We start from the raw sequence: 27342 nt of genomic DNA, 5'->3' as shown, positions 1-27342 counted from the left end.
GCACATACACAGCTCCACTGAACTTGGCTTGGGCTGCCGTTTTTTTTTTACTGACAGAAGAAAAGAAGAAACACACACACACACACACACACACCTCTGTGGGAGAGCTCAGATAAAGACGTGCCTTCAGTCTTGGAGTGGCGCTGTCACACACACTGATATACAAATACGCATTTAGACAAACACACAGCCACAGTCAGGGAGCCACCACACACACATATTCCCACAAACTGACACACTCACTTCTCACACACAGGAGAGCAAACAGTCTCTCTCTCTTTCTTGCTCGCTCAGCTGCTCTCTCTCTCTCTCTCTCTCTCTCTCCCTCTCCCTCCCATCCACACACACACATACACACACACACACACACACACACCCCCACACACACACACACACACACACACACACACCACTACAGTATATCAGCGAGTGACTAGCGGAGAGCCAGAGGGGAGTGCAGAAATGAATGTGAAGATCCTGACGCTGGTGATTGTGCTCTTGGTGTCTCTGCTGTGTTCTGCCAGTGCTGGTGAGTACAGGAGCGTTCAGCTTCATCGCCGGGCGTCTCGCTCTGCTTTCTATTTCTCTCTCTGTTTGCCTTGTGTTCTTGCAGGCATCTGTAGTTGATCAGTTACCCAGCATGGTTAGCCTTGTGTGGGCTCTAAAAAGGCAGGAATATCAGCACCTGGCTGTGTACAGTACTGCACTGCAGTGGTTATACTGTCTGCTATTGTCCTGCCATGGCTCTTTATATTTAACTTGAATGTGAGCTTAGATTGATCATCTTCCTCCCTGCCTCACCTTAATGTAAGCTTGTAAGACTTGGAGAGGAAATATTAGTGTTGATGGATATGTGGAGCTATGCCTGAGTGATAATCCTGCTGTATGCATGGCTGATTGTTGTGGCTGTTGTGAAATGTATGATATGCATGGCACTTGTTCTGTAAGCTAGAGTGAATCAGATTTATGTATGGCTTGATGTATTCCATCTGACCCAAGTGCTGTATAAATTATTACATGACTGTGATTGTGCAGCAGGGCAACACAGCACCTATATATGCGTGCCTCCTGTGGTGATGATAATGAGCGCTGTAATTGTTGTATGCATCGATGAGGGGAACACAGATCCCAGATGCATGGATCTTCTCCTAAGGGGCTTGATGCCTTGTCACAGTAAATTTCCGTAAAGTGCTGCTGGAGTCTCTGGAGCCATAGTTGGACTATATATTAATTCCAGTGTGGATCTAAAATGTCTAATATTTAGAACAAAAACATTGACTCTGGACAATTATACAGGGGCAGGGCATATTCCCTCTCACTGCTCATGGGAGGAAACGGGTTCTGAGATATGTGGCTGGGGGTTTAGTTTGGAGAGCGGTGGGCAGTCTGCAGATGTGATGCAGGTAACATTGTAGTGTGAAAAAACAACAGTTAGGCCTGTGTAAATGTCTGGGCCATTCTTGGGATTATCACCTACCCACTAACTATAGGGTCTAAGACAGACACACACACACACACACACACACACACACTGTGTTTATGGGAAAGATGTAATATAAGATGCAGCATAGTGTATGATGATAAAACACTGTATACTTAAAGGATATAGGCCTAGGATTATATACTATACAATGCTGTTCAGACTAGATGTTACTAGGTGCTTGTAAGATGCTGTGTAGACTTTTCTGCTTGATGCTGTCCACTCTGTATCGATCCACAGCCACAGCACTCACAGTTCCCATGCTTCCCAGCAAATTCGTTTCAGCGACATGCTATTTTTGTCCGAGGCTCACAGCACATGAGTAAATGGGAAGCAATTATCTAGCATCATGGTCAGTGTCGTTTTTCACGCCCTGCGTGTGGCTAAGCATGTTCCACGCCTGAGAGCCCACCGTACTACACCAGCGATGGGGAAAACAAGGCTGATGTGCCTCAGGCTTTCATGGGAGCTTATCCTTCTCAACGTTGTTCAAGTCATGCCGCTTACGTGCCTCTGTTCCCCCGGCTGCTACTGTAGTTCCAGAGCTCCATTGACATACAGGAAGAGAGATAAAGGGATTGAAGAAGAGGAGGGGATGCAAGTGTGTTGCGGCGTTGATGGGTGTGGGGAGGGATGCTAGCTGGAGTGTGTCTGCGTAGCACAAGCCTCTGCTACAGTATGCGCTGTCGCGGGAAGGTGTCGGAAGAGGCTCTGCATGTAGGCAGTGGGTGTGAAGCCTTTCATCTTGAGACAAACGCTTTTCCAGTTCAGTGGGCTTTCTCTCTCAGGCATCTGTGTGTGGAGATGTGAGTCTGAGGAAGAAGATGCACAGCGACAGAGACAGCGTGTGTGTGTGTGTGTGTGTGTGTGTGTGTGTGTGTGTGTGTGTGTGTGTGTGTGTGTGTGTGTGTGTGTGTGTGTGTGTGTGTGTGTGTGTGTGTGTGTGTAATTGCAGGAAGCAATGAATATGAAGCTAAATAAAGGGTGGGGAAGTGTGCATGATTGTATTTATGGATGCATTTGCATATTAGCAGAAAGTCCTGGTGCAACAGGCAATTCAACTCAACAACCTAATGCTGCTTACAATATTCATTCAGTTCACTAAGACAGCTGCTGTGGCCTTCTCTTGGTAATATTAGCATCCTTTAGCAGCGCACTTCAATTACCCATCCTTGAAAAGCACTCTGGCTCAAGAGTGGGCTCCAGCTTTAGACATGTGGTATCCATAATTCATCCCAGGGCCGATCACTCTTCCTCCCTGTGTAACTCTTAAGACTGGTATATAAACAGTCTCAAAACATGTCGTCTGTGTCACAGCCTCTTAAAAGATATCACGGCATCCTTTTTTTTTCCCAGCATGGAAACACCCTGACAATCTTCACCTAGGGATGCTAGGGATAAAAACAATAGCAGCTGGCTCAGACATGCACACACACGCAGACACACACACACTTAAACACACAGAGGGTGTAATTGTGAGGCCTGGATGGAACAGGTGAGCCAGTAGTGAGTGTGAGCAGGGCACGAGGCCCAGATCAGAGCCATTATCTGGCAGAGAGATCGTCTGCTTAGGAAGGGGGTGATTTTATGAGAGCTGTCAGCAGTACTATTATTCCGTATTAAACTTTGATGTATTGTTGGGGCGGGCTGCACCATCACGCACACTGTACTGTAGCTTCACATGTTCAACCCAGGGGGTAGGGGTCAGTGTAACGAGGGCTACAGTACATGCAGCCACTCATTAAGGCAGTGATTATTTTGTTAGCAACTTACATGTATATATATAGATATGTAAACCAGCCGTAACCAGGAAGCTTTAAATCAAAACCCTAGGTTTTTCTAATGTGAAGAAGGTGTTTGTGCCTGTGGACGTGATTATGGCGGTTGTGAGGAGAACAAACACAGCTAAACTTTTCCAGATGTCCAGGAATAACATAAGAACAGTGGGCAAACATTCAAAGGTTATTACGGGATTATGGAGAATCACAGAGCCTTTTCCTTTTCTTTTTTGTGTTGGGGGGGTGGGGGACAGGAGATCTTGAGCCCCACCTGGGTGTATGTCACAGAAACAGACACACACACACACACACACACACACACACACACACACACACACACACACACACACACACACACACACACACACACACACACACACACACACACACACACACACACACACACAGAGGGTCAGATGAAATCACTTTCATGAGGAACCTGGATTTCCTCTTCATGCAACATTACAACGCAATAGAGCCTGCAACACACACACACACACACACACACACACACACACACACACACACACACACACACACACACACACACACACACACACACACACACACACACACACACACACACACACACACACACACACACACACACACACACACACACACACACAGTAGCCAACATATATTGTGCCATTTCATATATCTAGGGCATTTCTTTTAACAACAACACCATTCCGTATTTAAAAAGAATATATTTGATGTAGCTGATTTAAAAGGAGTAAAAGTTGTACATAATTTGCTGTATCTTGTTGAATTGATGATAAATTGCCTCAAATTCTGTGAAGCTACAGTGTAATTTAGGCTGCTAACATTGGGGTAGCCATCTTGGAATAATGTTTACATGTTCCGAAAGTTGGAAAAACTGTAGGTTTTCCCATTCTTCCCATTATGCTGGCACTAAACTATGATTGTCAGTTCTGCTTATTAATCAGTAGGTAATTAAATAAAGGGATTTTATAAAATTAAAGTTGAAATGTGTGTTTATTTGATCTGTTAACAACTATAACTGTTAACTCAACAAGATAATTGAGTTTCTGATACAAACACAGCAATAGAATATTTAATTCAGAGTGCCGTCCCCTACAGGGTTTATACTATGCAACTCATTGTAGTTGTAAGTAAGTTTGAATGAGGAGGTTTATCAAAATCACTCTGTGATAAACCCTTCACATCTGTATTATATCACCCAGCATGAGTTTGGTGAATGGCACTCCCAATTGCTCTGGAGGGGGTGGGAGTTGAGGAAGAGATTTAGTGAAAAATCATAACTCATTTGGTAGGGATATAAGCTAACCTTTGGGCTAACACTCCCTCGAGAGCTCAGCTGTTGAAGACTTTGGCATATGTGACTGCTGGGCTGCTGTAATGTAATTCAGAACCCTTTGAATGAATAAATCTACTCACTTAGATCTTCCCTTGAGAGCAAATGCAGTGATGGGAAAAAAAAATTGGGAGTAAAAGACGGGCCAAGGGACAGGGAAATAAAGGGGCGGACAGGAAGAGAGGCTATCTGGGAGCTCAGAGGTTGTGTAAGCTTTCCACGGAGAAAGAAGTCACGGCTGCATCTCAAAACTCCCAGCTGGTGATGAAGTCCGTCTTTACTAATTCAAATGTGGAATGATGACACTTTTTGGCTGTAAAGAAGCTAAACATGCTTAAAACTTTTGTAAATGAAATTCTGACTCCATTCTTATTCCTTCTGTCGCAGTCCAGACCCTCTTTTGAGGGCACAACCTGAAGCTTTCAGGTAGTGGGGGTGATGTAAGGGGGTCTTGTGTTAACCAGACCTCATGTGATCACCAGACCTTATCCTCAGGCCCGGGGCGCTCCTTACAACTTAATTAGAGCCAGATATTCTCCCAAACGGCTCTGGTTTTCACTACTGACCAGTATTAAAGTGATTTATGAGTCTGTTTTTGAACATTAAGTGTTACATTTACAGCAGTAGTCCAGCAGATCCGATTCCTGATCAAGATCTGAGTGGACATTTTTATTAACGGCCTGCCAGACCGCAGGGTAAATATTGCGGTCTTTAGGAATGCAGGTGCTTTAATTATTTTCATGCTCAATTTGTGGGAACCCGGAATTGAGAAATATGACTTCTGTGTATTGCTCTAGAGATGTTCATAATTACAGCAGCTAAACATTATGTAGGAGCAGGAATGGTTACTCTGGAGAATCAAATAAATATGGTTTAGAGTTTTGTCACCATTACCGTCAAACCTCTATAGGCGCCATCATGGATCAGAGAGATTTCATATAATGTATGGCTGAAAACGCTGCGCAGCTGGCTGTTGTTAGGCAGTTTAAATCAGACGAGGGATTTCACTGCTGTGAGGATGGCAGTGTGGATCGGGGCTATGCAGGGTGTAGAGGGATTCGGTAGCTTTGGGGTTCATTTATTGACGCGTCTGCTGGGATCCGCCTAAACTCCAAGCCTTAGGCAACAGGATGTGCACGTCACTTTATTCTCCGAGATTTATGGGATGCTGTGGTGCACCTTATGAGGTTTCAAACTGTCAGCCACCTTATGTTCTTGCCTTTAATTGAAAAGCTTTAAAATACAAGATCGCTTACATCTTCCACAGAACTGGGGCCCTTCTGTGACAACACAGAAATCACTCATTTATGGAATCATGCATTATTCAACACGAAGGCTCCGTCTTTGATCACAAATGTTACTTTCCCTGGGAGAATACTGCACGCATACTGTTCCACGCTTAAATGTTGGTCAATCAAATGATCTGCCACTGACTAATAGCGTGGATCCCTCGTCTGGCTGTTTCCTGGATCAGGACAGGGCCCCTCGCTGCGTCCCTCTGTCTCTGCTCAGGAAGGGAAGCCCTGCTCTGTGGGCCCCCTTGAACATCAACAGATGTTTATAAAAACAGAAGAGCAAAACAAGAAATGGAATTCATAAACATGGAAACCAGTTCATCCCAACAGCTGATGAAAACCGTATAAACTCAGGGCCGATCAGACCTAAACTTTAGCTCACTCTCAGCCCAGCAGCTGGACCTGTGAGTAAAGTCCTCATGAATTATATATCTACCCTAAATAGGTGTTACAAAAATGCTTACTATGTTTCATTGCTAACCTTGAGCCCAAGGTGCCCTTTTCCTGCTGTCCATATGCTAAGTTCACATTTCTGTTTTACAAGACTCTCTACATAATCAAAGCAAAACTAGCAGCAAGAATTACTGGCAATTTATGATGAGATAAGTGTGTCTGTTTTTTTAGAGATATGCTTATCTTCATTGCTACAGTTTACAGTTAAACAATTGTGTTGAGAGGCACTGAGTTGCTTTGGTGATTTTTTGTTATAAATGTAGTTTTGCATTCAGAATTAATAATAATAATAAGAAGGGAAATGTTGTTTCAATCTGAGAAAATGTATATAAAAGAAGATATTTGACTGGCTGATGAGATGCATGACTGAACACACCTTAATTTATTAAACAGCTTTGCCCTTTTGCATGTGATTTAGCATATCTCCACTGTCCTAATATGCACCAATATCCCAAATAGCGATACACTTTGTTGAGTTACACTTTGTTGAGTTAATCTTTTCCGTTAAGCTTTAGCTGTTGTTTTGAAATCTTGAGTTTGGTTGATGTTACACAGTCTGATGCAATGTTACTGCTATTTTCCTTTATTAATAGTCCTGGGTAAACTGAAAGGAGGCGAGGGTCCCCTCGGGCTCTGAAAGCTGCAGTGAACCCGGCGCAGTGATGCTTCCATCGCTCTCTGTCTCTCTCGGTTTCTCCCACATTAAAAATGGGAGATTGCATGCAGGTTCACAGCATGGGGGGAGCGATGACACAGGAGAGGGAGGGGGCTGTGTTTCACATCTGATTAGCGTGCCCATGGAAACGGATGGTTGGAGGATCCCTTTGCCCTTGACATGCAATCTCTGGAGATTAGGGCCATCGTCGGTAGCCTTACATGTACCTGACTGCTGTACCTGCCATGCGCAAAAATGTAGCTTCCTGAACAGTAAACAGCCACAGCAGCATCTCTACTGCCTTCAGTTTGATGCTCCTCGATTCAAGATGTGAAATAAATATCCCTCCCTTATGTTTGCTTCTCTGACTGATCAGTAAGCTCCAACCTGCAGTAACCTTATAGCCACGAATTCACCCCTTCAGCTGGAGTGTGATTGTGAATAAACCAACAGGCAGTCAAGTGGTGAGGGGAGTCAGTGGCTTTATTAGCTGCTCAATGCTGCTGCTGGACCCTTTGAACTCGCAGTGCTCTGATCATAGCCGGGAACGCAGCCTCACACCTCATCATTTCATACACTCTCTAATTCAGGAGCATATATAGCACACACTTCACAGGAGGTTGGCTCACTCAAAGGGACATCTGCAGAAAGCAAGAAACTGCAGTTTGTTTTTAGTTTGTTCCGAACCTTTAGTGAGAGTTGGGGGGGGGGGGGGTTATTTTCCAAGCAGGTTGGACAAGGGGTTAGGATTAAAAACTGCTGTAATGCAAGCAACTTTTCATGCACTGTTTGGTTTCCTCGCTGGAGTTTGTATAGACAAAGCCAGCCTTCAACTCAGCCACAAGCCCAGTATTATCACAGCACAACAATGCTGCATATCAAACAGTCACCAACATAAATAAAAGAAAGAGCTCATGACCAAAACAAAACAACCCCCCCCCCCTGAGAGGAACACTCGGAGGCCAAGTGTGGTTACCCACAGAGGAGGTTAAAAACATCACAGGCACAGTCAGGGGGCTGTTCAGGGACTCGGTCTCTGTGCAGGGAAATCTGTAAATTGAGAACCTGGTCAATTTCAGCTGACAATGTCATTCTTTTTGCTCTAAACTGAGCGCCTTTCATGGTGGCTGCCATGGTAACGTGGTCTGAAAGTCGGCATGCAATTGGTACCAGTTTCTGCCAAGGCCCAGACTTACTGGTAGGCATGCGATAAGCAGCATTTCCGACACTAAATGTTGGATTGTGAAAGCTGAACAACGAGGGATTGCCTCCTTAGTTAGGCAGCGTTCCATATGTGCAGGATGAATGTGTGGGGAGGCAGCGAGCAAATCCCCAGAATGATGCTGTAGCAGCGCTGAGGCTTATTGTAGGTTAAAAGAATGTTTGACTTGTATCTGGCACAATTAACACATCTCATCCACGGCTAAATAATCCTGATCCCCTAATGTGCTTATGCAGAGGGAAGCATCTTTGCCCATGACAGGTCTGTCTGGCTGTGTGGGTTAGCATGTCTGTTGTGATGGCATGCTACGGAGGGATTCAGTAGCTAAAGCTACGTTTAGTGAATGAAGGAGGGAGGCCCACGATGGAGACAGCAGGCCTGCTCCTCCAACGTCATGGTAATAACCATGGCTACACACACTAGGGTATTTATTCTTCCTCTCCAACACTAACACAAATATTGCTCTGTAACCCATAAGGATTACACAAACGCATAAAGAGCTATAACTACCTCCCATATACACACACAATGCTGTTGTCCTTATATTACTGTCCTCCATTTGTTTTGGCAGTTGAAACCTAATCCATTATTACACAGGGAAATATTATGGAGTGCTTTATTTTTAATAGTGTTTATGGTATGGGAATAGTCCCAAACTGAAGTGTATTGACTTGTAGTTAAATAAAACATTAAATAGTACTTGTTGGGAACATTCATTCTTTGCAGCTGTCAATGCTATTTGTATCCTACATGGATAATAGCTGATGTGTTGCTGTTTTGTTTTTATGTTTAGTGTTTTTAATTGAGTTTGTTAAATCAAGACACTGACTAGGAACAATTTCAAATGCAGATGTTTGGCAGGTATAATGTAAAGTGTTCAGCGTTTTTGTAAAGCATGTTTTCTAAATACCACTAAACAGGAATTACAGCTGAGGATGACGGGACCTTAACAGGTTTTTGTCCATAAAGGGAAGAATTGGACAAATTAAACCAATCATGGCGCTACGTTGAATTTCAAGGCAAAATCAATGTATTACAATTCATTGTTAAGTGGTGAAAATAATAGTTGTTAAGATATTTCAACCCAACAGTCAACAGTGGTGTTGATGCTACGGAAAAAGTCAAAGCTGAAATATGTCAATTTCATCCTCTGGGGATAATGAATGTTTGTTTCATGTCAATCCATCTAACAGTTGATGGGATATTTCACTATACACCAAAGTGATTAACCAAACTTTGCAGCTAGCAAGTCTCAAAACATTATAGTCACATATGAAGGAAATCCAGCAATGACTATTTATAAGATATTTGGATGCCAAATAATTAGGTGAAATCATACAGTGGGGTAAACTCTTTTCATTTAAGTACAAACCAATTCCCAACACATTGTTACAAACCACAGTGAACAAGATTTATGGTGCAGAGATGTCAGTCAAGTGATGGTGGGACAGTAAAGAAACAAGAAGAGAGATGAAATGTATTTGATACGCTCAGCCAGCTGAGAAAAGCGGATCAATGACATTGCACACAACTGATTCATTATCAGTGTGACTGTGAGTGATGAGCAAGATGAGTAAACAAACAGATATGAATCAAGAGGACACCAAAATCAATTTGTGGTGACAGAAAATGAAACACAGCGAGGATTACATTTTGGTGGCCATGCTTGACTGAGCATGTCTACATCCGATGCAGGACTTTTCAAACTTAGGCTCCGTGCTGCTACAGTCAGACCCACTGACATCGTTTAATCTCTCGTGTCATAGTGGCACAAAAACCATTATGCTGTGGCTGAATTTACAAGAGCAGACATTTGTTATGTGGTTGTTTTGGCAGCTGATAAACACAAATCAGCTTTACAACTATTAATAAGCAGCTCTGGCCCATTTGCCATGCTGCCTGCGTTGCTGCATTGACACACAGCGCTGTGATATACAGTCTGCTGCTGCCAGCCGAGAGGGCAGTTGATGAACTTGGCATTAAACCAGAGGACAGACATTTCTCTTCTCTGACTGGATGGACAAGTGCTGGGAGATGTATAACTCTTCAGCTGATGGACTCTTTGCAGCATCAACAGGGATAAGCTGTCAGTTTCCCCGCTGCCTGCTGGGCCATAATAAGACGGAGAGCCGGCCATTTAAAAGACACAACATAACAAATATCACCTCAGGAGGTGTTTGTGAATCTAGGACGTGGAATTGGGGAGCAGCCAACCAGCTATTCATCTTTAGTCTGGAGACTGGCCAGTCTGTGACACTGTCAAATATTCTCCTCTTCTCTTCAACCCTGTCCTTCTTAAGGAGGCGGTCAGAGGGTATAAGTAATAACCAGCATTCCTGAAATTCCACCTTTATTAAACTTTAATTAGGGAATTTCCAAGTGGGGGAAGAAGTGTTGAGATTTGTAGGAAAAAGGGCAAAAGCTGGGGCTCCAAGGTCATCAGAAATAGATAAGACACGTGTTGTCGTTAGACATATGTTATCCTGTGATTTTACGGTTTGACCGGCAGAACATAATCATGGGAATCTCTCATGGGAAAAGATCAAATGGGATACTATAGAGACTGGAACCAATTCCAGAGCAATAAGATAGGGGAGATATCTTTGTTTTCGGAGATGAACTATGCATTAACCAATGATAAACCTGCCATGAAAACAATCAAATGGTATTATCCAGATGCAACAGACGCTGCCACATTTCATCTATACGAGTTCCTCTACAGATGGATAGGAGCTAGCTGTTGCTGTATGTCATATCTGTCACGCTGAGATGCTTTCCCTACAGGCTGCAGGGGTTAATCTATACTGCCAGTGTTATCACTGGGGCCCGGCTTATTTTTAGCAGCTTTCATTACACTTTTCCATCCTGTAGCCAGATTGGATGGGCTGAGATTTGTCAGGAGAATCATGAGATGTTCTCCCTTCAAACCACAGTGCAGCGGCTGACAGCTTGCTATTGCAGGAGACATCTAAATTGTCTCATTATGGACCTGGGTTATGACAGCCTGAGCCACCGTGTGGGAGAAACCGCACAAGTTGTGTGAGCCGAGGTACAATTACTTTACCTTCTTGCCTGCAGTGAGCTGGAGTGTGTGCATAGCCACTCCTAAAGTAGCCATCGCTCAAACATCAGCTGCAGCAGATGTGTGGCACTGTAGCTACAGCGGGTATAACTGTGAGACATGTATGTGTCAGTATGTTTTAAACAGGGCTTGTTGAATGGTCAGACGTTGTTTTGTAATAGAGTCGTTATTACTGTGTCATCACCATCCATATCCATAACCTACCAACAATGTGTTTATTATTAAATTGTTGAATTGAGGACAACGTGCACAAAGTCCTTCAAAGATCTAGCCTCTTTCACGAAAATTACAGATAAAGTTGAAGGATTTTGAAGTACACTTCGGGGTCACCGACGGACAATGCAACTCGACTTTCAGCTCCAGGAACAAGGGAGGTTTTGACCTTCTCTCTGTAGTTGCTTTATTTCAAATGATTACTTCTAGCACTTTTCCATATGTATAACCAATTGTAAAACTATTTGGGAAAATAATCTGAAAATGTGCAAAGTAATGTCTGTTTGAACCCATTCAGGCTTCACGTTATAACTTTAAATTGGACCGTTTCAACCATTTTACACAACTTCAGAGATAAGCCTGCACCTTAAATAGTGAATACTGCAGTCTTGAGTTTTTGTGTGTTCTAATGCTGGCTGCATTTCAGCAGTAAGAAGAAGTAGGCCCCCCGTAACACTCAACACAGTGCTTTCACATTGAACCCCCTGGATTTGAAAGAAATGAGCTGAAAGCCTTCAGAATGCGTCAAAGTCCCTCATTCACAGTGTATCTGGAACAATAACAAAAGGATAATGCACAGATTAGTGCTCCTCTGGGCAAAGATGGGCTTTAGATGTGGAAATATGCAACAGAATCTTTCCCTGCAGCAAATGAATTAGCCCACTGTTCACCCACAAATATAGTGTGTAATGTGCTTGCGGAAGAAGCTTAGTGTGGATGTGGAACTTGAGATGTCTGGCATTTCAGGGATATGCATTGAAAACATTCAACAAGCTGTCTAGCTCAGTCATGCAATTCGCTGTTATTTAAACCTGAAAGCTGGAAACACTTGTATTTTCCTCTTTTTCTACTGAGAGTTGTTCTTTCAAAAAGGTCTTCAAAATGTCAGCGCTGAAGGTCAATAATTAAGAGAGGCTGCAGAGAGACTTTGCTTCCTAATGGTGTTTTTAAATGATGCTCTTAAAGAAAGCTGCCCTCAATTCATACAGGTTGATATTTGCTATTAAAGGAGAGTGTTTTGAATGCAGTAGAGAGATTTAAGAGACAGTTTGTTATGCTGTGCCTTGTTCATATAACAGCCTCTGGTAATGCCACAACACAGACAATGGCTGATGAAACCACTCTTAAGGAACTAGGGCTCATCATGGCTTTTGTAAGCTGCTCAAGTGCTGTCTTCAGTATACTTGCCGCTTTTCCCAACCTCTACAGTTGACTAGTTGACTTATCTTAAGCCATGTCCTCACCCAAGCCCCCGTAAACCGGAGGAAGGTCAATCTGTTGGGAATTCTAAAAATGGAGCCAGTATCTCCGAGGAAAGGGGACTGGAATGTCATGACCCCATGTGTGTGATGTCAATCTGCTTTTTGACAGGAAATAGCGAACAGAAATGTGTATTTTCGTTGGAGAAAAGAGGGTTAGTGTGGCTAAAGAATCTTTATAAATGTAGAAGGTGTGATAAAAGGGGTTTCCGTCAATATTATCGATTAAGTTAATTATAAAAAGAGCAATTGTGTGTTAAAGGGTCATCTGGGCTGGTTCTCGACACTGAATAGGCCAACATTACAAAGTACAGTTGTGGCATTTGGAAGAAGTGGTTATTCAAGAGGCTTGAGTGGCATTATAGGTAGGTTAGGATCCAGTGTTTAAGATTTTTACCCATACTTTGGACTAGAAGTCTGTCTTTTTTGTTGCTTCAATTGAATTTTGATCCATCCCTTGTAATTCCTTAATGGCAATCACCTGCTAAAAAGATGGAGTACCACTTTTATCACATCTACACTGCTCCATTAACCTACATTCTTTATGAGATGGATAAAGGTTACGTTTATTAATGGACATTTAACTGTTGCATCACCGTATAAGTAATGAGTGGCCTTTCGGATATTCAATTACTTTAACACGCCATATTAAAAGCCCAACTCTGCTTTTACTCCATTTTTATTGGACTTAATAACTGGCTGCATTGTGAAAGATCACCCACCTTAAATATCCGATTACAAGTTTAGACTACTGCGAAACAATCTGGAAAAATATCTGGATTTCCAAGAGGAGGTATTTCAGTTTGCAATAGGTTGAAAGGTCATAGAGAAACTTAAGGTGGACCAAACCATTTGGAAAAGAGGGGCTTAGAGGGATCAGGCCACACTTATTGAGCGCTGACTGAGAACATCTGGGATCGCTCCCAAACACACAAGTACTCACACACCCCCTAACATTCACACACATTCTCACACAGACGCAGCGTTATTAAACTCATCTCTAATCTCGGATCAAACACTGCGACAGGATGCACCTCCGCGTGGCCTGGTGTTGGGCGGCGTTTGTAATCTTGAGGGAGAGTGACAGAGACATGAGACACAAGGGTTTGGGTTCCCCCATCTATCTGCTTAGCTTGGGTTCCACCGCGCCGACTTGATGAACTACAATGCTGGGTGGGCTTGAAGAGGCCCACACACACACTCTCACACACACTTATCTATACATGTCTCTTGTTTCCTCATCCATTACCACTGTGATCCCTCTTTGGATTTTGCTACACATTTTCCCTTGGCACTGATGGACTAAGCAGATAATCAAAATGTGATACTCCGGGCGAGAAGAGGCTGTGAAATGCCATTTTCTTGCGAGGTCATCTAATTGCTCTCTCCTCTGTGTGTGTCTTCCAGGTCCCATGGCCTCCACAGAGCATGGCAGAGAGCTGGAAGAGGCGGCCACAGTCAGAAAAATTGTCCAACAAAACCCTGCAAGGGGCGGCCAGACCCACAGACCAGCCGGCTGGAAGAGGAGACGCCCACGGCCACGTCTTTCCCACAAGGGGCCCATGCCGTTCTAGAGCAAGGTGAGTTTATAGCAGTCAGAATACACGCTCGTTAGGTTTAGTCTGGCAAAGCATGCCAACAAACCTGTGATTAAACGGTCAGTGAAAGTGGATTCTCGTAAAAAAAAGGATTCACATTTGACCAACTTTCTGTCAGAGCTACTTGTTTCTCGAGGGGATATGAGCCAAAGCACTTCCTGAAATATCAAATCATATGATATCTGCTGACTAGTGAGGAAACACTTTCAAAAAGACATTTATAAGTGGTCTAGATGTTGAGTCCTAAAATACTTTGTTGGCAGAATCAGTAGTTTCAGTGGGGAAAGGGAAACTCTTACAGGAACACTGGGAACTCTGCAGCCTAACTCAACTCTTCACAAGGATGTTATTGTTGGCACTGAAAATAAGTGCATGTCTTAACAGATTACTGGACTTTGGCCTACCAGCCTGCATGCCTTAGTAGTACGACAGGGGTTGTTTTTAAGGCAACGTCATTTATTTCCTCATGTGGGAGACAGTTATACTTAGAAACCCAAGCTTTGAGTCAATTCAGCTAGCATAACTCTTTTCTCTCCATCTCATTACGTGAATTAAACCCTTTTACCAAAGACAACACTTTTAAGAGTTGGGTTTCATGGGGGCACCGCTTTTCCCGTGAAATAATGTTTGAATTGCTGTGAAGTAAAACAAGTCTTTGTGTGAAAACTCTTTCATCCAAAATCAGAGACAATATTTTACTTATCACTTTTCAAAGTATGATTTTCTTTTCGGAACCAAAACCAACTCTCTGTATTTCTAGGAAAACAGATCGAGCTTCATTGAGAAACTAAGTCATAATGCAAGTAACTAAACAAGGTGATCAAATTTAAAGTGTTTCCTGGCACTTGTGCATGGTAGCATATCTGTGTGAATTGACCAAGAGCATTTCAAACTTGCATTAAGAAGGGCAAGAACAATTCCCCTGTTTCTCCCAGACGCTGTGAGAGACAGGGAAACTCGGCAAGACACAATATCCCAGCAGGAGGTGCCGACTATACAACACTGACCTGCAGAGGGTCGCCATAAACTAAAGCCATAGTGAGAGGAGGCTGCAGCCAGAGAGTGTCAGGGCATGGTTAATCAGTTTTAAGGAAAAGGGACCAGAGCTATAGAAGATTGGAAGCTCCTTTCTCTAAAGCAGTGGCTGAGCTTTTTCAATCTATAGTGATTTTTAAAAAAATCATTATTGTTTTAATAAAGTTAGACTTTACTCCTGTGGGGCTCTAGAGTAAGAACAGAGTCAGGGAAGTCTGCACTTGAAGGACAACGTGGGTCCTCCAAATTACCTCGGTCTGCCAATAAAATGTGAGAATCCTCTCCACTAGTGGAGTATTCAGAGCTTTCAGTGTTCAGTGCCAGAATGCTGGCCACAAATACAGGGAGCTTCAGGAAGTTGTGAAGCTCAGTAAAAGTGAACGGCTCAGTGAGTCACAATGCTGTCTTTGCAAACACCTCTTAAAGCACAACACGCTCAAGATTTCCTTTTTTTTTTGTCTGCTGCCCACTCTGGCTCCTCTCATTCTTGTGAAGTTCATAGTTCACCTCATTCAAGAGCTCTTTCACATACCATGCTAATTTACCCCGACGTGACCTCAGTGTGAATCAAGCTGTCCTTTAGCAGCGTTTTAGAGGTAACACTACCGAGACTCACAGAGTAAATGATCCATGGAATTAAACTTCTTCATTTCCAGTTCCTTATGCCTCAGTATGATGTTTAAGGAAGGAATTAATTATTGTCTGGCATCAACCCCTCCAACAGCATTCTTTTAAAGACTCTGTTGCTTTCTTCTTCAGTTTGTGCTGATGATGGGAAAAACACTTTCTGGAAGCAGCTGGAGATGCATTTTGTTTGATCAAAGCTAGGAGACATCCAGCTGAGAGGCAGACAGACTGTATGTGGATGTCATTATTAGCCTGAGCGTAATTACTGCACTGCTGAAGTAGAGTTTAAGACCACTGATTATCTTAACAGTGTCTGTCCACTGACTCTCTGCTCTTAAGCTACATATCTCCTGTCCAGTGTCAAAAGCAGCTCATCTTTTATTCCCTTAGACACCTGAGGCAAAGCTTGACTTCTCATCGTTACATATTCCAGATGTGAGAAAAGAACGATGTTGACCCAGGTCATCCTCTTTGTGCGTCCCAGTAGACTCAGTTTCGAACGCGCTATAAGGACTCTTGGATCTCAGCCGTGCCAGTCTAAAAGACGGCAGGATATTACAGATTTAGAGCCGCAGGCAATTTATGAAAACCCCCCGAGAACCCTGAGTGTGAGTAAGCTCAGCAAACGAGTCTTTCATCAAGACAATATAGAGCAGGTCTGCATCTCTTCCCATACATTCACTCTGTTATGCAGTGTGGTTCAAGGCGCTGCTGCACTGAGATCATACTGTAGACCCAAAAAAGCACAAAGGACGACAAACAACATCTCAGTGGAGATTAGACACACGGAACATCAGTTCTCGGGGCATTACATGACCGCAGAAATATTCCAACTTGAAACAAGAACAGACTCTTATCAGTGAATGGATGTTGTTGTCATGCAACAAAGCTTACTTGTGCTACTCATCTAAAATCTCGAAAACGATCACAGAACAAGAGCAGATTAAAGGCGAGGGGAGTTAAAAGATTTCCTCATTGTTAAGGAATGATCCAACGCCCCTAGCGTAGCATAGCGTCGGGCTTGTGTTCTAACTGCGGGATGTATACAATTGTTTCGCTTACTCCCTGACGCATTTTCCTATCAAAACCGTGAAATCTGTCTGCAACATGTCTGGGAAACCTTTTTTTAACTTTCTGCAAGATAACATAAAGCACATTGAAGGCTCTGGTAGAAGCTCCCTGAGGGGCATCCTTCTTGGAAAGGAAATTAAAATGTCTGCAAAAGGTAAACACATGCTGATGGCTTTTTCTCTGTGTTTTCTTTCCTGTTTTGCAGGCACTGCTTTGAGCGCCCTCCCCCAGGTTCTGATTTCTATGCTCTTCCTTTGCCTTGGGGGGCCTTGCAATGAAGGGCCTACGCTTGCCCAGCCTGAAGAGTGATGTCCATAGCACCTGCTGGTTCTTCAAGCAACTCTGTCCACAAAAAAAATCAGGACAAGCCGCTCACCCTCAGCTCTAGGAGGATTTGGGGGGCAGGGAAGGGGGGTGGGGGGGTATGGAGCCCGAGCTATCAGACTCTATTTCTCTGTCTCTCTCTTTCTCTTACTCTCACTCCCTCGCTACTTATCTATCTCTGTCTTCTCCCAAGTGTTTTTTTTTTTTTTTTTTCAAATTTTCTATCATTTGCTTAATAGAGCTCAATCATAGAGTGTCTCACACACTTTGCATGACATGTGGTGGAGAGGGAGCCCGGTCAAAACAATCTGAGTCTTAAAGCATCTGTCATTTCTCCACGGTGTGTTATTCCCATCCCTCAGATCCAAGGTTACTTCAGCCGCAGATTTCATTGCTGTGTAGCTACTTAACGGCTTTACTAGTGGCAGAGGGCGCTGATAATGTGGAAGGGTCCATTTAATAGTTGACAGTAGTAAGTTCACTTCGCTGGATGTCTGCTGCAAGAGGGAATTCAAAGTTGAAAGGACATTTTATGACACTATATTAATCGCTTAATAATCAATTTTGGTGCTGTTAACCTCTGAATGACAGTGCGCCCACATGCGGAGTAAAGTTGGGCTGAAAAGAGAGCACATATGGTCAAAACAATCCATTAAAGTGACTGAATAATTCCTTCATTTCGGAGATTCTTAATCCAAAGCTATTTGGTGTTTCTGAACTCATTAACACCTTGGGGGGGTTTACTGACACGCTCAAGGTTACTGTAACATATCCCACCTTGGATGAGTCCCCAATCCCAATCCTGTCCCCAATCCCCAGCCTTCTCACCACACTGCTGCCCTGCGCGGCTGCTCTACACGACTGTTAACTGGCAGGGGGGGTCTGCTCCACCGATGGGCTGCCTTGCCTTTTAATGAAGTGCCAAATAATAACCTTCTCCACAATGCTGCCAGAAACGAAGGAATACAAAGGTTAGAAACACATTACCTCTTGTTTAAAGTCTCAATACACTGACACATTATGCATTTTACATTTCTGCAAACAGAAATCCCTCGTGAGACAATGTTAGAAAGGAGGACAGTAAATTAGACCAAAATGAGAACAAACAGCTAATATCAGCTCAGTTAATATTCCACCGCGATCAGCCTACCATTAGTGCTCTGGCTGTTTTAATATTCAGCATAAGGCTGGTTTGACCCTTTGACCGAAATCTTTCACTAACGAAATGCTATGCCTTTCCATCATACTGGAATATATTACTGTTTATTTCTGTGTTCAAGTAGTTTGATTTCTTTTTTCTCAGGGTGCTGTGATAGAAGCTTGTACTAGAGCAGTCTATTTTGTGCATTTATTTAACAAAACACAAACATACAGTACATTAAAGCATATATGAGCATATTTTCGTATATTTCCTTACTCTCCCTCTATGTATTCAACAATATAGCCATGTATCCAGATTCTAGCCATCATCCTTTCCCTACATTATGTTGGGTACAGTTGCCTTTCTAGACGGCCCTACCACAGCACAGGTGGTCGTGGCTTTGATCATTACGCTCATTAAATCCTGGAGTTAATCTTTCTCAGATGGATCTACCCAAGGCTGGCCGGGGCCATATAGTCTGAGCTCATTGTTAAATTGGCTTAGACTGAAACCACACCCTTCCCCCTTATCCAATCCTCAAACCCCTGCTGATTCAGTGTGTTACATTGTAAAATATAAGGAGTGTAACCTGTAGAGCAGCCACCTTGCAATCGTTCTTTGTGTGTTAGGTGTGCCGGAGCAACTTCCTAGTTGTTGTTTTTTAACTCCAGTTTCAAGCAACTGGCAGGTTAACCTAGATATTTCCAACACCTTTCCCTCTCGCCATGTCTCATGCAAATATTACAATAAAAAGTGGAGTCTTCTCAGTCCCAGCATGAGGAGCTTTTATTAAGAGAGCATCTTAAATCACAGTGGTAATCCACCCAGCCAAGATCACCTTGATTAAAAATGTATTAAATCCTAGGGCACTGTGAGGAGTAATAATTTCAGTTTCAACATTATTTTTTCATACCCTCTCAGACAGAGATGTAGATTTCATTAATGCTCCACGGGAGAGAGACAGCTTGGCTCAGGATGTCTCATGTATTATTGGAGAAGATAGTAGGAAGATATGAGCTGGGGATGAAAGTTCAAAGCCGCTGGAGTTTGGATGCTGGAAGCAGACTGGGTCATGTTAAGGGGTTCAAATCAATATTTCCCCATCTCAGAAGTTATTGTTACGGAGCCGAGCAACGTCTGTAACCGCACTGTTCTTCATGAATGTATCCTCACCATCTGCACCAGCCATGCTGCCCTTCAGAGACCAGAGCAAACCAATGTTTATGTAAAATACTCTTTTTAATCTTGGTCTGGTTATTAGTTAATTCCAAAAACAAATCAAAAGCCAAATATCCCACTGATCCAAAGCCTCCGGTGTCAACTAGTCCCAACGAATAGACGTGGCTTTGCTCCGAGACTTCTCTGTATGGGTTTGCAAGGCTGCACTTTTGCAATTCCATTATGCTGCTGGAGAAATACACCCTGAAAACAAGAGTCTCTTGGTATGGAATGGTTTTCCAGTGTATTGTGACAATTTTTTTGTCTGATTCTTGTCTAGCTGGTTGTCCAAAGCTTACTTTTTTAAATACAGTGTGAAAAGCTGTATCTTTTGTGGATGTAACAAATTAGAAAAGTAGTCTGCAGCACAATATGTCGTGGACACGTGAAAGCTTTCAGGCATTATTTTCTTGTAGATCTTAGCCCACAGCCCTCCCCTGCTCATCAGGTTAATGGGCCTTGTGGTGTGGAAGGACAAGCACGTCCAGGCTCAAACTGAAATGGTAAACCAATACATTATGCTCGGGGAGCAAAACCATTTTCCTTAATGGTCTTTTCCAGCAAGGCTTACACAAGAGAAACGATTCCTACCCTCTCAATGTTTCCTCTCTAGTTCCTCTTCTCTGTGACCATCACAAGGCCTGAGTAATGTTCCTATGCACTTGTTAGCATGTTTTCCTGGTAGAAAAATGTTTGTTCAGAAAACTTGCCCCTTTGTGTTTAGTTTTTTTTTGTCCAAATGCATTTGGCTGGGAGTGTGTAAAGAGTGGGGACGACAGGTGGAGACAGATATAAGCTAGCAGCAAGTTATACAATATTAGCTTAGCGATTGATCTCTGTTTCCTAATAGCTATAAACACAACGCCCACAAAAAACGTTAAAAGGAAAACACAAGGTTTTTATGTTGTTGGTTTTTTAAATAATCATTCTGCACTCTACCAGATAAAATTCCTTTAATATGACACTGAGCTCAAACATTTTCCTCATTGTAGAATTGGAAACAGAGTTGGCACGAAACACATTCCATGATTTTACCTTGTGAATCTCTAAGCCCATCAAACTGTATCATGTTGGCCTTCAGAGTGGGTGTCTGCAAGATCAAGTGGCTGATATTCAATCCAATGCATTCACACATTTCCACCGGCTGGGCAATCCAAAGGATAACTAGATTTTATCTCCCATGGGAAATGACTAAGATCTGTCATTATCTTGGAGCCTCAAAATGAGACTTCCTGCACCCAGAATAGCACAGGCCCCTCCTGCCTTGATTGTGACACATTCCCCATCTAACCACTGTGTCCAAGATCCGCTACATTCAGAACAATCTGAGGAGATGCAGTCTGTAGGCTTACACGCCATCGCATCAGTGTTACTAGGTCTCAAGCAGATACCATTTTAAAAGACGATGTATTACTCCTGAAACTTATGTTCTGTTTATGGTGTGTGCTCATATTACTCACCAGGCCAAATGTACAGTCCCTGTCTCTGTTTTGATGTTGAACTGGGCAAAAATAAATGACATAAATAAATAAATAAAACAAGTGTATCAGAAATGGTTGAAATACTGTGTACATATTTGAACTTTTGGTTTCTAATTTATAAAAGATAAGCTTTAGCTCTTGGAGTACTTATTTTATTTTTTCCTTTCATGCGTAGCTTTGTGTTTTTATTTTCTATTTCTGTAAAGTGTGTAAATATATCTTTATGATAATAAGTAATATTAAAATCTTATTTTAAGAAAAAAACCTGTCTTGTCTTTTCTTGATATATAATGTCTATCCGTGTCAATGCTTAGAACTGTAAAGCTAACATGATGCTAATGACAATAACTACCCTACTGATGTTTAGCAGGTTATCTCCACTGTCCTTGTTTCGCAGGGTAGCATAAACATGCCCAACTAATATTTGATATGACAAAACAATGGACTGATGATGCTGCTAGATGGAGAGTAACTGTAGAACAAGAGTATGAACACCCATCCAATTCTTTTGTACAAACACTCAAAACTACAAATGTAAACCTCATGTTGAAAGCAAGTCAGGCGAACACCAACATTATCCATCTGGAAGCATGAATGGTCATACTTCATAGAAGTCCTGATTGTTGTTGAGACATTTCACTAACAAAAACAAATATCACCCTGCTGGTATTTATTGTCTTAGGACCATGGACATCATCTGTACCAAATTCCACGCCAATCCCTGAAATAGTTGAGATATTTCAGTCTAGACCAGGGGTGTCCAAACATTCACTAAGGGCCACATACAGAAAAACATACTAAGGGCTGGGACACTCACCTATAGGTAAGGTATATTGCCTCATAAGTTAAGTTATATGTTAGCAAAGTCAATCAAAAGTAGGTCAACTTTGCATGATACTTGAATATGCTCCCAAAAAAAAGGGTTTCATTTATTTTGTTTCAAAAAGTGTTAGCAGCTCCGTTAAAACAGAAGCCTGTGATTGCTTATAATAACAATAGGAAGTACAGTATTTCAAGCTTATCATGCAAAAGGATGATAGGGCTTTTTTTTAGCAACTGAGATTTGTGAGAAAATGTTTTCAACTTCAATTGACTGAAAAGTGGGTTTATTAACACATGAATACTGTGTAACATATTTCTACATACAGTATATATTTAAGACATAAGACAAGCAAAAGGTTTCATGTTTTATGTTCTATATTCTATTACACTTTTAGAACTGGCTGAGGGCCAATAAAAAATGGATCGAGGGCCGCAGTTGGCCCCCGGGCCGTAGTATGGGCACCCCTGTTCTAGACAAAATGGTAGACTGATCAACCAACCATCACATAGACCTTACCGCTGTGGCCACAAATATTACAGTCACTCATTTTTAAGATACCAAACAGCAGACAAAAGTGAAATGATCAGTATAAATTGTATAATAGAGCAAAACGTTGACAGTCAGTGAAATGGGACATGGCAGAAACATTAATATAGAGAAGGACACCAACAAGCCTACTCACATTTATTTTCAGCTCAAATGGGTTGCTCTGTTTGTAAAAAAAAAAAGTAATTAGTCATTACTCAACAGGTTTGCTCAGCCTCTAAAGATGTGTTGTTAGTTTTGCTCACTTTTTGTATTTTACCTTTGTGTAGCTGCACCTGGCCTGTAACAACACATGTTAACCTTTACCTTCATATGAATCTTCGTGTAGAAATTCATTCACTGGAGTATGCACAAGCCTTTGTAAATGTAAATCAACTCCTCATCCATTAAGGAACACTTCCCCGGTGACACGTAGCCTTTCCAGAGCTCATAGTGCATACTAAGCACAGTGCACATTAATGCAGTGCAGCTGCTGAGCATGCATGGAGACTATGGATGTCTAGATGCACTGATATTCAGTGCGCCACATTATTCATGTCATATCTACATACAATGGAGGCTCCTTCAGTCTTTACAGCTGGATAATCAGAATATTATTCAGCTGAGGTAAGCGCACTGTACCCACATTCATGCACAAGTCAATTTTTTGGGGGCACTTAGTAGCCTGTTTTTCCATTCACTTATTCTTATTCTCTACATTTGAATAGCTGATTAAAATTGAAAAAAATAAACGTTCTTCATTGTGAAAAAGGTTTTTATGCTGGCTCAGGGTGGGGAAATATTACTTGTCGGCGTAATAGATTATGGAAACAACTTTTAGGAATAAGTTCTGTAATAGCTAACCTTTCATAAATAATCAGCTGCTTTCATATTCTGGATTGTTCCCATTTGTCATTATCTCCGGACGGCATAACAACAACAACAACTTACAAGCAATTGAAACTTGCAGAAGTGAAACACATTCCTGAACACCTCTCTCCATTTTCTCTCTTGGATGGCTTGAATGGTAAAGCTCAAATGTTCAACTCTACATTCTTGAAACAATATCAATATTGACCTACTTGATTAAAAAAATGTGATCATCTAGCCCTGACGTGCATGATAAATATATACAGCTCTGGAAAAAATTAAGAGACCACTGCAGCATTATCAGTCTCTCTGGACAGACACTGGAATGGCTGCCATACATGTAAAGATTGAGATTTAAGAAAAATTTGAAGTGGTCTCTTAATTTTTTCTGGGGGATGTACGTTAAACTACAATAGAAATGTTATGTTTCACAACATCGCACTCACTCGTGCTATTTTTTAATGACATTGTTTATCTAGAGAGAGAGTCTCACTGAGGCAATGTGTTGAAATGTACTGGGCCCGGCTTGGGAGCCACTCTTCCTCCCAGAGCCCCACTGGGACCACTCAGGGAAGTGTCTGGTTAACACACTGAGCTGACATGTCATGATAGACAAGAGGTGAACCCCTGAGCCCCAGCAGCCCACAAAAGACGCCCAAGGTTATATCATCAAGCCTGGGTCAGCTGTATAATTGGGCTGGGGGTCAGCGCGAGGATATGGAGCGTGACAATGAGGCTATAGAGTTACAGTTTGTAGCCGAGCAGCAAGGGCCGGCGGTGGGGCATAACTGAGAGGCCAGACGTCCCTTCAAAGAGTTCAAGGTCCATCTGCGAGAGTGGCTCCAGCCCTGTGCACTGTCACTGCAGGAATGTGTGTCACTGCCTGCCAGTCACCAGCAAACCGCTGAGAGGGGGGGCGGTGAAGGAGATGGTGTGTATATTTGATTTGTAGTGAGAAAAAACAACATTTTCATGATAATGAGTGTCAGACTCTGTCAAGGTTCTTTTAATTATTGACAACATCCCTGTAGCAAGAAGGTTTATAGGTCGGAAGTATGTGGTGCTTTGTTGCCTTTGGTACTTCAATGTATATGTACTACAGAAACAGACCATAGTGGTAACATCTGGAAAGCTCTTGGCACAGATCCCCAGAATTGACTCTGCCACATCATAAAAACCTTTACTGCATTTGGCTGCCCCATAATACCACCAACAAAGCGCACCGATTCGCTGACAAAACCACAACGATGGATATAACCCAGCTCGCTGCTGTCACTCAACCACCTGGACTCCACACACACTCGCGTTATACACACAGCAAATGGAGCACACATGTAACACGCAGGTGCTGCCAAAGATTGGATTACATTTTCTCTTTTTTTATCCATGTTATTCTGTAGTAACTAAAGTAGATCATTCAAAGGGTGTGTGTTTGGGACTTGGGACGTTGCAGTTCACCAGGGTGGTCCACTTATTTATTATTTTATCTTTACTTTCGAGAGTGAAAGCATATTTATTGGCATCTGCTAAAATGAAGTCTGCAATGGTTTCAAACTGCTGATTTTCAGTTATCAACGGGGAAGATTGCAGATGTTGTCTATATTGATTCTAAACCTGTTTAGATGAATAAGATACTTAAATTATCTATCTAGCTACGTTACAGGGCTGCATCATAATTCATCTAATCATTTAACCCTTGATTATTGAGTGACACATTCAACACTTTTTCAACAATAAAAAGAAGCAATCCTTACCGATTCTTTTTATATCAAACGGCATAGAGTAGGACCATGGACCATTGGGTGCAGAGACAGTGTGTGTGTGTGTGTGTGTGTGTGTGTGTGTGTGTGTGTGTGTGTGTGTGTGTGTGTGTGTGTGTGTGTGTGTGTGTGTGTGTGTGTGTGTGTGTGTGTGTGTGTGTGTGTGTGTGTGTGAGAGAGTATCCTTGCATCTGCTCCTGAAGTGAACACAAAACAACTCCTGACTGCAAACAGCGCCTGGAGCCAGGTAAGAGGCAGCAACATCAGTGTGTGTAATGCTCCTCAGCTGTGTTAACACCAGCAGCTCTGCAGCAGCGACGGATCACTGGAGTGGTCATAAAAACACAGCCAGCACAAACACAGAACAAGGGGGCAGCCGGGAGAGGAAATGCAAAGCTGGGATGGGGTTGACATACAGAAACAGAACTACCAGCTGCATGATTGGCCAAGAGTTCCCCCTCGACTGTACATGTGTTTGGGAATTACTGTTAGTTTTAACTTCCCCCTGCTCTTTTAAAAACAGCAATTAGAAAACATGACAATGGTGACTTTCTCTGAACTGGAGGCCCTTGTTCATGAGCCAAAACTTCCCTCAGGATTATTCTATACACTGTGAAGCTTAGCCACATTAGCTTTAGCTCACAGACCAGGAACAAAGCGAGTGCGCCGGCCCATAGGCTAATGTAATCTGGGTCATAACTTTCCCATCGTTAGTATGTTACACAATGATGAGGGATGGATTTCAGGATATAAACCGTTAGCCCCTTCCTGTGAGTTAACCCTAAGCCCTTCTTCAAGTGTCCTCTTTCGGGGACAAGAGGCCACTTCCTTTCTCATTACATGGAGAAATGTTGGCAACCGTCTCCCTGCCATTCTCTCTAAATGGTTGTAACACTAGAATGAAGGTGTATTGTAGAGCTGGAACAATAAGTCAACGTATTGATTAGTTGATCAACACAAAAATAAACATCAACTATTTTGATAGTCAATTCATTGTTGATAAAAATGCTATTATCAGCCTTTTTAACGTAGAGATATCCTGCTTTTCTTAATATCATATTATACTGAATATTTTGGACTGACAAAACAAGACAATTTAAGACATCACCTTTGACATTGATAAGTTGAAATGGAATTTATTTTCAGTTTTACCATCGTCCAATCAATTCATTATAAAAGTAGTAAGCCGATTAAATCACAACTTTCTTAGTCTCAGCTCTAGTGTAGAGTATGTAAACACTAAGTGAAAGGATTGCAGCCATAAATGATAGTAAGCAAGGAATCTTCCGGGAATTTATGTGACATAGTAAAGCCATTGTGTTGCGCTGTCATGTTTTAAAGAGCCTTAAACGTTTTATTGCGCAATGACTATTTACAGGAATGCTTTCTATTGTTTGGCTGCTTGTAACATTATGACTTCCTCATGCCTTCCTACACAATATCTTTTTTTTAACAACATAGGACTTTAACAGCTTGAAACAAAAATCTAAGGCATGCAGTTGTCCTTGAGGGTTTCTGCGATACCCTTATCTTTAACCACGCTACAAACACATGGAAGTGAGTAAGCAGATCTTACGGTTGTCACCAAAACGACTTTTTAATCAGCTGTGAGCATGGCACAGATTACCTGATAACGCAGCCTGGACTTAACAGAGACTGTTGTTGATGAGATCTATTCAAGGTCACGTCAGTCAAGCCCACTTCTTTTTCTCTAACCCAGAGCATTTAAAGACACAATTTGCGTGCTGATCAGGGGATCCGTGCGGTGTTATTATCTGGTTAGGGCCAGTTAAGAGGCCGTGTCTCCGAGGGCTGAGCCCGACCTGTCAGGGAGGCGTCACTTTGCTCTGTGGGCTGCCATACAACCACAAAGGCGTTAACAGTCCAAACCTCTTTGCCACATGGACATTAAAAGAGGCAAACACGCACACAAAGACAGACAAAAACATCACTTCACTACCCTCAAGGTATTTCCCTGAGCTGTTAAGAGTGCGACTGCTAAGAAAATGAATGAGGCTATTACTCCAAGCAACTGACCAGTATACATAGAAATAGCACTGTTGGTAAATCGACGTTTGTATAATTATTTAGCA

The 27342-nt window shown here is 42.4% G+C and overlaps 1 protein-coding gene across 1 annotated transcript; it reads left to right on the top strand.

Annotated features, from left to right (window-relative positions):
- apln (apelin) lies at positions 1 to 21529 on the top strand. The gene is made up of 3 exons (XM_063877009.1): positions 1 to 529; positions 14184 to 14356; positions 17313 to 21529. Exons 1-2 carry the CDS (start codon positions 463 to 465, stop codon positions 14348 to 14350), a joined length of 234 nt encoding a protein of 77 aa, XP_063733079.1. The 5' UTR covers positions 1 to 462; the 3' UTR covers positions 14351 to 14356; positions 17313 to 21529.
- The last annotated feature ends 5813 nt before the right edge of the window (positions 21530 to 27342 follow it).

The sequence above is a fragment of the Eleginops maclovinus genome, chromosome 23 (assembly GCF_036324505.1).
Source record: "Eleginops maclovinus isolate JMC-PN-2008 ecotype Puerto Natales chromosome 23, JC_Emac_rtc_rv5, whole genome shotgun sequence".
Classification (NCBI taxonomy): Eukaryota; Metazoa; Chordata; class Actinopteri; order Perciformes; family Eleginopidae; genus Eleginops; species Eleginops maclovinus.
This window is presented reverse-complemented; position numbering and strand designations above follow the sequence as displayed.